Raw genomic sequence first — 12,867 nt, forward strand, 5'->3', positions numbered from 1 at the left:
CTGACCATGTCCATTCACTCAATCTATTCAAGTCTACTTATAAGGACACAAGATCTGTTCTACTCCTCACAGTTCATCCCAACTTTGCATCATCTGCAAACAACTGAATATCCCCATCCAAATATTGCCTAATTTCATTAACATACAGATTAAACATCAATAGTCCTAAAGCAGACCCCAAGGCATACCACTAATGACTTTCATCTTTGAGGATATTGCTTCCACATACACAACTAGCTGATACCTATCAGATAGCCAACTTCCAATCCAGTGCACTAGTCTAACATCCAACCCCAACCACCCTAGTGTGACTATCAACTTATCATGCAGTCATCTATCAAAAGCCTTTGGAAAATTTAAGTATACTGCTGTGTATCCATCTCCTTTGTCCAATGAAGCTATCACCTTATTGTAGCAAGTAGATTACTAAAACATGACCTCCCTTTAACAAATCCATACTGTTGATCAAATATAATACCATTGTTGTCAACCCAATTCTGGATCTTAGTTCTCATAAGCTTCTCCACTTTAATACAACAACTGATGCACAGATAGGCCTATAATTTGATTTTCTAAAATATTATTATTATTATTGTTATTATTTGACACCCCAGGGAGTCCAAGGACTCATCGAGGGGAGGGCACCTGCTCTACAACTCCGTCTCCACCATTCAATCACAAACTGACTGCAACTGCACCAACACCATCTACTGCCAACCACCACTGGTATTTCCACAGACAATCACAAACATCCATGCCCACGGTGGGATTTGAACCAGATTTGACCAGAGAGCTTACGGGAATACACTCCCTTTCATTTATGAGTTCTTTAGTACTGAATGAGAGTTTTTGCTCTCTTAAGGTTTCTTCCTGGTCTCTCAGGAGAACCAATCAGTTTGAAACAGCTGTCAGGCCAGTGAAACCTTATCAAAATGGAACAATAGGAGGCAAATATATGGATGCTTGGGCAAAGCAGTCATGTCTCCTATAAGGTCCAGCTAGGGTAACTCATAAATGTCGGCGAGTGTATTCCCGTAAGTTCTCTGATCAAATTTTATATGAAACTTTTATAGTTTCTGTATTCGGCTTTCAAATAATGCTGGATTTTATATCCACTTGATTTCTATAATTTGATGCTTGAGTTCTGTCACCTCCCTTATGAAGTGGCACAATCTTGATTTCCTTCCACTTCTTTGGAACTTGACCGAATGCAAGACTCATATTAGACAAATATGTCAAGGCAGATGCCAACTCCCTGGCACATTCCTTCAAAATACATGGTTATATATTATCATTTACTACAGCCTTAATGACATCGAGTTTGCTCAGTTCCTCATACCTCTTTGTGACTTACAGTGTCTCTCCTTCTGAGTTGCAGCCGGTGAAAATTTTAAGTAGGGGTGATGCATATACAAAATAAGAAAAAATAATTCATTTTTTCCTAATCAGTAACCAATTTATTAATAAGTAAATTTACATATTACAAAAATTGCTTTATTAAAAATATTTCACCCTCACTACGAACCCACATCAATAATAAACATTTCGTACACAGAAATAACATGCACAAGCATACAATACATCTGTAGCGACATTGGTCAACGAGCAGTGTCGGTTTCGACATTTTGACACTGCATTAGATTGCAGTGCATTTGTTTTGTGTAACGATAATTGAGAAAATATAATTCTTTTCATATTTTCAACGGTGACACTCATCATAATTCAGTCTTGTATTTATAATAAATAAATAATTATATGTTATTTTAACAGAATAAAATAAGATTTACCAAAAATATTTCACTCTCACCCAGAACACACACCAATAATAAAAGTTTTGTATCTCACAGAAATAATGCATGCAAGCATACAATTTATCTGTAGCAACACTGCTCAACGAGCAATGTTGGATTCACTTGTTACGTGCAGTGACAAGCGCAAACGAATATCGGCGAGTGTAGCCGGAACTGACCGAATGTGATAATTCCAACACTGCGCTAGATCGCAGTTCATTTGTTTAGTAATCTAAAGCGTTAATCGAACAATTCCAATTATTAACTACTCAATCCATGTCGAAACATAAGCTGTAACCTTTAACATGTTTTATTGCATTTATATAATGTTGTAAGCATTGTTATTATTTATAAACACAAACAAAATTTAACTTTTTCATTTTTTCCTTCGGGGTACTGCAGTGTATGTACAAGCCACAACTGCTCCTTCTCATCAACTGCTCTCAAACTCTCCGTGATGTCACATTCACCAGAATGAAAGATCTTTATGATCTGCTCCTTAATAATCTCTATATCTTCTGCAGCAGTTGTTATTATACCATTTTTCCAATCAATGTAATCCTTCCATAATCATTCTTTTTTCTTTCTTTTTTTTTTTGCTGGCTACATATCAAAAGAACTCCCTAGGATTCTTTTGGCTTCATTAGCTAAACTGCTGCTCATACTACACTTTTGTGTAGTATGAACATCCTTGACTGTTTTTTGTAATCCTCATGGAATTGATTATTACCACTCCTCTTATTCTGCCTCCATAATGCCTTTTTTCTCCATGTCCCATGCTTAATCTCTTCATTCATCCATATCACAACTACCTTATTTAATCTTCTGACCCTTGGAATACATTTAAACATTGCTTCTACTAGATAGTTCTTAAATATCACCCAAGCTGCACTGATCTACTTTCAAGTCAACTCCTCCTTCCATGCTATACTGCAAGCTGTCTTCTGAGCTTCTCATAATCACCAGCCTTGTAGTTCCACATATAACCTTTCCTCACAGAGGTCTTCACACTGCTGGCAATTACCCAGGTAATCACTTCTTGGTCACTATCTCCAGCTGGTGGGTGATTTGACAACTCATTTATAATAACATCCTCTGAGGAGATGATCAAATCCAAGACCCCTCACAATCCTCATGTGTCCTCTGCTATATACTGGCTGAGGTAGTTCATCAAAATCTCAAGAAAGTCATTTTCTTCACTTCCGATTGCTATCTCATCATCTCAGTCTATATTGCCATAATCAAAATTGCACATAATGATCACCCTTTTCTTATTTGTATTTTGAAAATACATCATAACATTCTCTTTCTATTCCTGTACAGAATGTCATCCTCATCCAACAATGTCTCACTTATTCCAACAATTTTTGGGAGAATCAAATCAATCAATGCAACCATTTCATTTCCATTGTTTCTGATACGTCTAGCTTTTGTATACAAACATAACAGCTCATTCCTGGATCTATAACAAATTTCACTGATACCACTTATTTGATGCGACTTTCTCCATACTTAACTTGAGCCATTTCTTTTGCTCCTTATTCATCTTAGAACCTTCTTCAAATCTAACTTTGAAGGCAATGACCTGGAATCAAATTTTCCCCTGATTATAGGTCATCCTCTTCCCTTTTTGTTTGTACACACACACACACATTCACATCCCCCTTGCAGCATCAACCTTTCTCATGTTGTATTTCCCTATCAACTCATTCTGAGCCTCCCTGTTCATCTTGCACACTTGTTCTCTCATTCTCTATATTCACGCTACCCACTTCTTCATTCATATCCACTACTTCAATCTCTCATGTCTTACTCTCCTGCTCTTTCACATTGCTTCTTGCTTAACTTCAGATTCATTCTCTGAACTCATTTCTCTACCTTCCAGTAGCATTCTCTCCAAGTGATACACCAAAATCATTCAAATGCAGTCCATCACTCTTATACAGTTCAATTCTCTTTCAAACTAATTCTACACATTAACAAACTGAACTCCTTTCTCCTCACATATCATTCATAATCTTCGCCCTCCACCTCATTTCAACACCTGTCATACCTGAGCAACGCACTGACTACCTTTCCTATCATGCTATTGTCTTTTATCCTTCTCAACAACCTCCTGATATCCAATCTTACACGTTGTTTGTTCCCAGTCAAGTCATTTGTTCCTATTACCACAGCCCCCCCCTCCATTTTTTTTCTTATATATCCTCAACAATATTTTCTTTTTTTTTTGGCAGCTCCTGCTTAATGATGATACTCATCCATCCAAATACTACATGATTCATTCTTTTCACGCTGCATGTACAATCTAATATTGGTTCCTTCAGCCCCCCCCCCCAACCATTTCTCTTGCACTGTTGCTAACATCCTTCCCTTGTGATCTTTATAGAAAAGGCACTGCTTTAAGCTGTCTCCTAAGCTTGTTACAATCTACCTGCCTTGTAGTTCCACATCCCTTCTTAATTGAGAATTCCACATTTGGCAACTTCCCAAGTCACGACTTGTGTGATCACTCTTCCCAACCAGAGGCAATGTAGCTAACTTGATAATGGGCAGATCTGATACTATGATCAGATTCAGCTCCAGCACTCTCAAACCTTAAGTCCCTTCCATCACATGCAGTTTCAAGTAATTATCTTAGTGAATAATTTCACTTTCCTTCCAGCTATTTAATCTTTCTACCTGTCAATCTATGTCCCTATATAGATTGACAGGTGGTGAAAATTTCTTCGCCAGTGTAGAAATTTACACTGGTGAAGAAATTTAAGGAGACAGGATCTATCACTGACAAGCCTTGATGAGGATGCTCTTCTGTAAATGAAGGCACTCAGATTGAAATGATTATCAAGCTTCTTGACAGCCCACAGAAATCCATCAAACTAGAGCTGAAACTGGAGGAGTGCCCAAGAGCACTGTGCATGACACTGAATTGTGCATGAAGAGTCTGGAACCAATGGTTCCAGACTCTTCTGTAGACTGCTTCGAATGAAATGCCATTCACATCATCCCTCTTCTCTTGATCTCCTAATCTTTATGGTTGCAATTTAGTTGTTATCATTAGCACTATCCTTCTCCTGTCCTAATTTCTCTATCCTTCCTGAAAATATTATACCCCTCACATTCTCTCCATGTAGCTATATCATCGATTGTCAGCCATGTCAGTCTTATGAACTTGTATTAACTTTGTATGTTAATGCTACTGGGAGGACAAGTTGAACTGGAGGTAAGCAAATGTTTGCAGAGGATGCAAAACTGGAAGAAATCATGAGTCAAGCAGATGTTGTGGTCTTACAGGACGATTTAATTGCACAAGTGGCTCAGTGGAATTATCAGTTCAAAGATGCAAAGTTGAAGGTTCTGAAGTTATGCAAGGATGGGATGCAAAGAAAGAGAGAGATCTGGGAGTGGTGGTGGATAGGACCTGAAATTTCAGTGTCACATCACAAGTTGTAGAAATCTGATTATGTCAATGATGTGGAGGTTCTTGACATACAAAAATAGAGAGGTTATGGATCTAGTAGTGTATAAGGCCTTGATCAGGCCTCATATGGATTATTTGTTACCTGTTTTTTCATAAGGAATAATTTTTTTCAGAAAGAATGCTGCTTATGAGGACAGATTATAGGAATGCAGTTTTCAGCTTCTTGAATAGGATGAGGAGGAGGAGAGGAGATATGATTGAGACATAAGTAGGTAAGAGGTTGTTACCAGGTTAATGTAGAAGAAATTTTTCATAAAAAGACAAAGGGGGAACAAGAGGGCATCTCTAATGAGCAGATGTTTGCAGGGAGTTACTAGTGAGTGGAATGCATTGCCCAAGAATGTGGTGAATGTCAAATGAATTTAAAGTACCGATAAGCTTTGTGTGTGACAATGCATACTTCCCATGAAGTCTTGACTCAATGGAGGTTTGGTGTTAATAATAATATTCGTATATTTGAGTCAACAGTTCACCTCTCAAAACAGCTCAATTTTGATTATTGTTAAAATTTCTTCTTTTCAGTATGATATTCATTTTTATCTTACTTAAAACTAAATGGTGATAATTTCCTCTTTCAAATTCTATATACTTTTGTAGCTTGAACCACTGTGAAGACTATATAGTTTTTATTAGTCATTATTAGTTATTTAGTAGAATCCAGCCCGTTTTATTTTTTTTGTCTCAGTAACATCATTATGGCAATATCATAACTCTCTAATTATTCTCCTAAGTCAGCTTCTTTTCTGTTGATATTTCTCACAATGATTGTGCATATCTTTGACTCTGATGTTGAGCAAGTCTCTTTCAGTAGCTGTCTTTTCAATCTTTGCCCTAGTTCCTGGACAAAAGCTAAGGGAACCTTGTTTAACCTGGTAATACCCCAGCCAGCATCCTCATGGTTGCCACCATTTTTTTTTTTTTCAGTATAAGCCAATACAGAACTCAATTTAGTAGGCTAAATCACAAATTATCTGCCCATTCTTGTTGATTCTATTAATAAGCATTCACTTACTGTAGATACTGAATCTAGGTTAGAAGCTCAGGTCAGTTATTTGCATTTTTTAAAAGGCAATGTAGAGGTCTCCTCTCAGTAAACTAGCTTTGAGCAATTCCAACCTTAAGCTGCTAGACATATCTAAGTGATTGTGATTCTTATATTTGTATTCTGATAACTTCTTCCAAAAGGTACAAAGAATGCCTGATGGATGGGGATTACCAACTTTAACCTGTCGTTAATAAGATGGGGGTGTCACAGACCCCAAAGATTTTAAATTGACTAACTTTTTAACAATGCATGGCAGCGAGTCATGCTTTAGTATAGCTTCCCCTCCCATAACCCACTATTCGACGCCATAGACGACAGGCTGTTATGCGCAAGCAAGTTTAGTGTGCAGAGGTGTAAAGTGTGGTGGGGTCCACCAGGCCCCACCTTACCAAAAGTATGACTATATTTACTTCCGAAACGTAAATTGTTTTCATGTATATTCTACTAAAATATTATCGTTACTGCTGTGTCTTCTATATTTTTTTACATACCAACTATAAGCAAATATGTTTTCATAAATATTTAGAGAGTATTTTGAGAATAATATATTTTTTTTACCAGATGAGTTATGAGCAGGAAGAACAGAGGTTATGTCAATAGATGATGTTATAGAGGTTTATTTTACTTTTAGCATCATCTATAACAGAGGTTATAGATGATGCTAAAAGTAAAAATAAAGATGTTTAATTAGTTAAGTATTTTTGGGTAATAAAAATTTAATTTTGTGGATCTGCGTTTTTATTCTGTAAAATTACAGGACACTTAAACAATACGTAATCTAATATTGATTAAAAAGATATGGATTTCTATAATGCACTACATTATTTGGGTGGGTCTGTGGGACCCCACCTTACCACTTCTGTTGCATTTTCCCACCTCACCAGTGCCGGGTTAATAAAATTATAAAATTAAAAAAAAAAGCTTATAAAGGCAGTATGGACATGTGGCAAAAATAATTAAGTGCTACAGACTATTGCAAGACAGTAAATATGTTTGTTCACTGCCTCCTACAAAATGAATCAGCTCTCAGCATGTTTACAATGGGTTCTAGAATTGAATGGGGGGGGGGAGAACAAATTCTACATTAAAAGTTGTTCAATACCTCTCTGCTATACTAGCTTGTTTGATGCTTTCAATAACTATTGCAATCTCTGGTCTATACACCCTTGTCAAAGTGAGGCCTAAATTCATTCCAGGAGTCTTATCTATTTCAACTAATAGAGGTCCTGATGCATTATGGACTGCATCTAAAAAAAAGGGAAAAACAAAAATATTTACTTTCTACTTAATTCTCAACAGAAATTTCTAATTAAATAATGTATTTCAAAATCTTTCTATAATGAACAATGTTAGTGAGCAGCAGGGCAGCCGGGAGAAATTTTTGGGCCCGTGACAAGTCTGTGGTCCGGGTCCCACTTAAAAAAGTGCACCACTTTTGTTTAATAAAAAAAGTCATATAAAACATTAAACATTTTAAAAAAGTGTACAATAAATTCAAAATTCAATACATTACATACCATACAAAATACAAATATTAAATAAAAAGAGAATTTTTAAATTTTTATTGCCTCATCCACTTCCTCACTTTATGGTTAGCGAAATCTTTAATCACCTTGTCATAATCAATTTTCAATGCCAGGTCATGTTCTATTGATAGCAAAGCTAGGCCATTTAATCTTTACTGTGAATGCAATTACTAGCTAGCGCAGCCAACTGCAACAACCTTGCACGAACACCTACTGACGTCATCACCCGCTATAACTACAGCGATCTGCACTGAGAGCATCAGTGTCTTCTGGACACTCATAGCGAGCTAAAGAGTGTAGCCATCTGTCTAAAACAAAACACAGTATCATTCTCGATATGCCATTATCCTTTATCATTGTTGTATTATTACGAGAATTAAAACCATGCATTATAAACACAGTCATGTGACAAGTCGGGGCCCGACGGTCAGGCCCTGTTCGATGCCGGGCCCGTGACAAAAGTCTCAGATGTCACCCCCTCTCAGTGGCCGTGGTGAGAAGTGTTCATCACTTTATATAAGCATGCATGTTTGATTCTAGTGAATCCTTTCCTTCATGTTACACAGGGATCAGAATTCATCATAAAGATTATGGAAACTACCATGTAAGAGTAAAACTTCAGTGATTATTTTGGTTTATATTAAACTGTTTTTATGATGAATTTGATTCTAGTGACTTATTATTGGAAGTAAGATATGGTGAGAAGTGTTCATCACTTTATATAAGCATGCATGTTTGATTCTAGTGAATCCTTTCCTTCATGTTACACAGGGATCAGAATTCATCATAAAGATTATGGAAACTACCATGTAAGAGTAAAACTTCAGTGATTATTTTGGTTTATATTAAACTGTTTTTATGATGAATTTGATTCTAGTGACTTATTATTGGAAGTAAGATATTAAATTCAATCTATTATCAGAGAGCAATAAGCAGTTCATGCCAAAAATAAGTTAAAACATTTCTTCTAGATAAGATAACTAGGAATACTCATGACTTATATAAGAACACTTATGTTACTTCATATTCTTCCCATTTCCACTTGGTTCAATTGGTTAGGTTAAATTGTCTATAACAGACAAGTAATCTGGCTTGTTTGTTTAAAATATAATTAATGCTCTGATAGGACAATCTTTTCTGCATAGCATATTAGGGTTGTCAATTGTAAGCATTCTTCTAGCTGTTTTGTAGGATGAAAAATTCTGTCACCTCCATATTAGACCAGGTAACACATGTTCAATTGAAAAGCCATGATAAAGGTTCATGTCCTAGAAGGGATTCAAATCCTTCAAACCACAGGGGAGCATTGCTGAAACCACGCGAGCTATGAAGGCTCCTCTTCATTTTCGTGTAGAGGCAGTGGTGAGGTATAAGGGGCAATTTAACAAACTTTGTTAAATTTAACAAATTTAACAAAGGGCTTGTGCAAGCCCTTTGTTAAATTTTTCTCAAATTTGCAAGCCCCTTGTTCATCTTGTTTACTTTTTAATTTTTTCAAAAAAAAAAACAATTTTTTCAAATATATTAAGTGACAAACTCATACAGTAACCTAACAAAAATTAGTCTATTCAGCAGTGTATAGATTATTTGGAATTATTGTTTCAATCCTCTATACTGAATGCACCTAAGGTTGAAAATAAAATAAGCACATGCACCATCTTTCCCTTCTCTCTTCAGAAAGCCAATTGTATGGTAAAACAGTAGCCAATCAAATGTTCGTAAAACTGTCATCAATGGGTTGTTCCACTGGAACATTAGTTCTGTGTTTGTCAGTACACTGATGTATAACAATTGTCATCATCATCATCATATTCCTGACATGTACCCTCAAGGGGTGTACAGGATATGATATTTACATCATTACTAACTTTCTATCTACAATTTTTGTCCAAATCAATCTGTTACTTGTCAAGACTGATATTATCATTATCAGATTTTATATTTCTATTGTTGAAGGCACATTGTACCATATCAATCCACCTATATCTTGGTCTACCTCTGGGTTGTTTTCCTGCCGACCTGGCAGAGAACACTTGTTTTGCAGATCTTCCCTCGCCCATCCTGTTTAAGTGACCATACCACCTGCTAATGCATTCCTGGATGCCGACAATGTCAAGTTCTTTCCTAATATCTCATTTTTAATATGATATTGCCACTGATGCCATCTGTTCACGCCTCTAATCTTTCTCAGGACTTTCATATCTGCGGTCTCTAGTCTTTGGTCAAGTGTTTTACTTATGACCCAGCTCTCAGATCCATAAATTAAAACTGGTTTGAACACTGTCTTGTATACAGCTAATTTAGTGTTCTAACTAATTTCTCTCTTATTCCATATGAATTTATTCAATTGACTTCCTACCATACCAGCTTTGTTGATTCTGTTGTCTATTTCCATATTTAATTTACCATCTTCACTAAAAATCGTGCCTAAGTAGCTGAAATGTTTTACTTGTTCTACAGGTTCTCCATTCACAACAGTTGACATTTTCAATGATTCTGCCTATTTTCATTGTCTTTGTCTTTTTATTGCTGACCTTCATATCATATCTATTACAACAGTTATTCAATTTAGTCAAAGAATCTTCAGACTTGTAGCAGATTTATTTAGAAGTATAACATCGTCTGCATAAAGCAAAGAGCTGACATTAACATCTCCAATTTTGATATCATGTTTATTACCACTTTCCTTCATAATGTGATCCATATAGATAATGAATAACAGAGGGAATAATGTACATCCTTGTCTCACACTAGATTTAACATTAAACCATCTTCCTGTACTTACCAGGAAGATGGTTTAATGTTAAATCTGTCATATCTTACCAGGAACACTCAGTAGGGATATAGTTCTATAATTCTCACATTCAGTTTTATTTCCCTTTTTATATATGGGTACTATGAGAGCTCTACTCCAATCATTGGGAATTCATCCATCTGCCCAGGCATTCTGAACTATGCAGTGCAGCCACTGTAAGACTTTTATACCACCATACTTCAGCATTTCTGGTCGAATATCATCTACTCCTGCTGCCTTTCCACTTTTCAAGCCTCTGATGGCTTTTTCTACTTGAAGTATGGATATGTATTCATGACTGCATGCCTGGTCAGTGTTTTTTTTTTTTTTTTTTTTTTTTTAATCACTGTGCTGTCATCACTGCTTGTTTCATTTAGCAATTTTTCGAAGTAATTACTCCATACTTGAAGGATATCTTTTTCCCCCGTTTTCATTTCACCTTTATCATCCCTAACTCCTTTTACAGCACTCTTTCCTCCATTCCTAAGCTTCTTCAACAATCTCCAGAATATTTTGCCACCTTCTTGATATTTATTTTCTATGTTCTTGCCAAAGTCCTCCCATGACTTTTGTTTAGCTAGTTTTACACAAGTGTTTCGCTTTCTTACATTTCTCTCTGTATTCTCTAAGAGCAAAAGATGACATATTTGCCAGGAACTTTTGATATGCTTTCTTCTTTTCCTTCACTGCCTCTTTAACTTCCTGTGTCCACCATGGAGTTCTGATTTTTCTATCCTTGCAGACAACTTCACCACATGCCTCTCTAGCTGAATCAATCAGGGCTTTCTTCAAGGGTTGCCACTGAATCTCCAAGGTTTGATTCCTGTTCTCAAACCCTTTCATTTTTTCTTCAATGATCTTTGTGTATTTTAGTCTACAGTTCACATCTGAGAGCTGCTCAACTTTTATTCGCTTTAAAACTTTCTTACATGTTATTCTTTTCAATACGAAATTCAATTTTATCCTGCTCAAGACTAAATAGTGATTGCTTCCAATTTCAAATCCTCTGTACACAGGTGTCCTGCACCAGGGAGAAAACATCACTATCAACAATAACATAGTCAATGAGACTTTTCTTATTCCTTGCCTCTTCTCTCCATGTGAATTTGTGCACATTTTTATGTTGGAACATGGTGTTAGTAATAACCAGTCCATGTCCTGAGCAGAAATCCAATAGATATTTCCCATTATTATTAGCTTTGCTCTTTTCTCCAGATTTTTCCAAAATATTTTTGTATGTCTCACAATCATTTCCTACTCTGCTATTTAGATCCCCAACAAAGACCAACTTTTGCTTTTTCATTGTGTCAGTAGCTTTCTCCAGAGCCTCAAGAAAAAAAAAAATCCTCCACTTCTACCTTAGTAGAGTCTTCTGTGGGATCATAGGCACAAATAAGTCTCATTGTCCAGTTCGCCATTCTGATATTTGCCCACATCACTCTACTTGAGACTGCCTGCCATTCAAGATGATTAGCCTCGTATTTTGTGTTGAAAACTATGGCTACTCCTTTTCCTTGATTGTCATTTCCTGAATATAACATTTTGTATTTATTGCTCAGAAAGATCTCACCAGTTTGTCTTTTTTGTTTCAGTCACCCCTATTATGTCGATCTAATACTTATCTAATTCCTCAGCTAGCTCCATTTCTTTGCCATTCAGGCTTCTTATGTTGACAGTACTGATCTTTCACTCTGGTGATGTTGAGTTGCTGTGTGTTTTCAGATTTGTTCCAGTAGGTGACTTTTCGCTGTTCACCCTGGTTCCCTGGGAAAACAATGGGGGCGGGGGCTCGTTTCACCGGTCGACACTCCAGTCGGCATGAGATTTTGCCATCTGTACCATCATTTTGTATTTTGATTTAAGCCAATAAGAATACAATTTGGTCGGCTAAATCCCAAATTGCCAGCCATTCCTCGTTTGTTCAGTATCCAGGTAGATACCCAACAGGGTGCACCACTCTACATTCCTTTAAATGCTATGTGGAGGTCTCCTCTCAGTTATATAGCTTTAACCCTTATGCATCCCTATAACAATTGTTTGTGTTTAAAATTTAAAAATTATAATAAATTTAAAACATGTATATTCAGCAAATTTTATTTTTATAATTGTAAAAGTATTTTTATCTGTGAAACTTGAAAAGACAATCAAATTTATTAAATTTTTTTGGGAAAGAAAAAATAATGAAAAGTGATAAAGCATCGTATTTCAAAATGCAGTATAAGTAGTTAGAA

General features: G+C 36.1%; 1 protein-coding gene across 1 annotated transcript in view; it reads right to left on the reverse strand.

Moving 5' to 3' along the window:
• Window positions 1-12,867, reverse strand: part of LOC150110118 (glutamate receptor-interacting protein 1-like) — a 311,102-nt gene that overhangs the window by 164,393 nt on the left and 133,842 nt on the right. Inside the window, exon 8 of the mRNA XM_090397962.1 lies at window positions 7,419-7,563. Coding sequence (XP_090254088.1) covers window positions 7,419-7,563 — 145 coding nt within the window. The remainder of the gene's footprint in view (window positions 1-7,418; window positions 7,564-12,867) is intronic.

This window comes from Typopeltis vanoorti, chromosome 1 (assembly GCF_054136105.1).
Source record: "Typopeltis vanoorti isolate ZY-2024b chromosome 1, IOZ_Tvanoo_1.0, whole genome shotgun sequence".
Classification (NCBI taxonomy): Eukaryota; Metazoa; Arthropoda; class Arachnida; order Uropygi; family Thelyphonidae; genus Typopeltis; species Typopeltis vanoorti.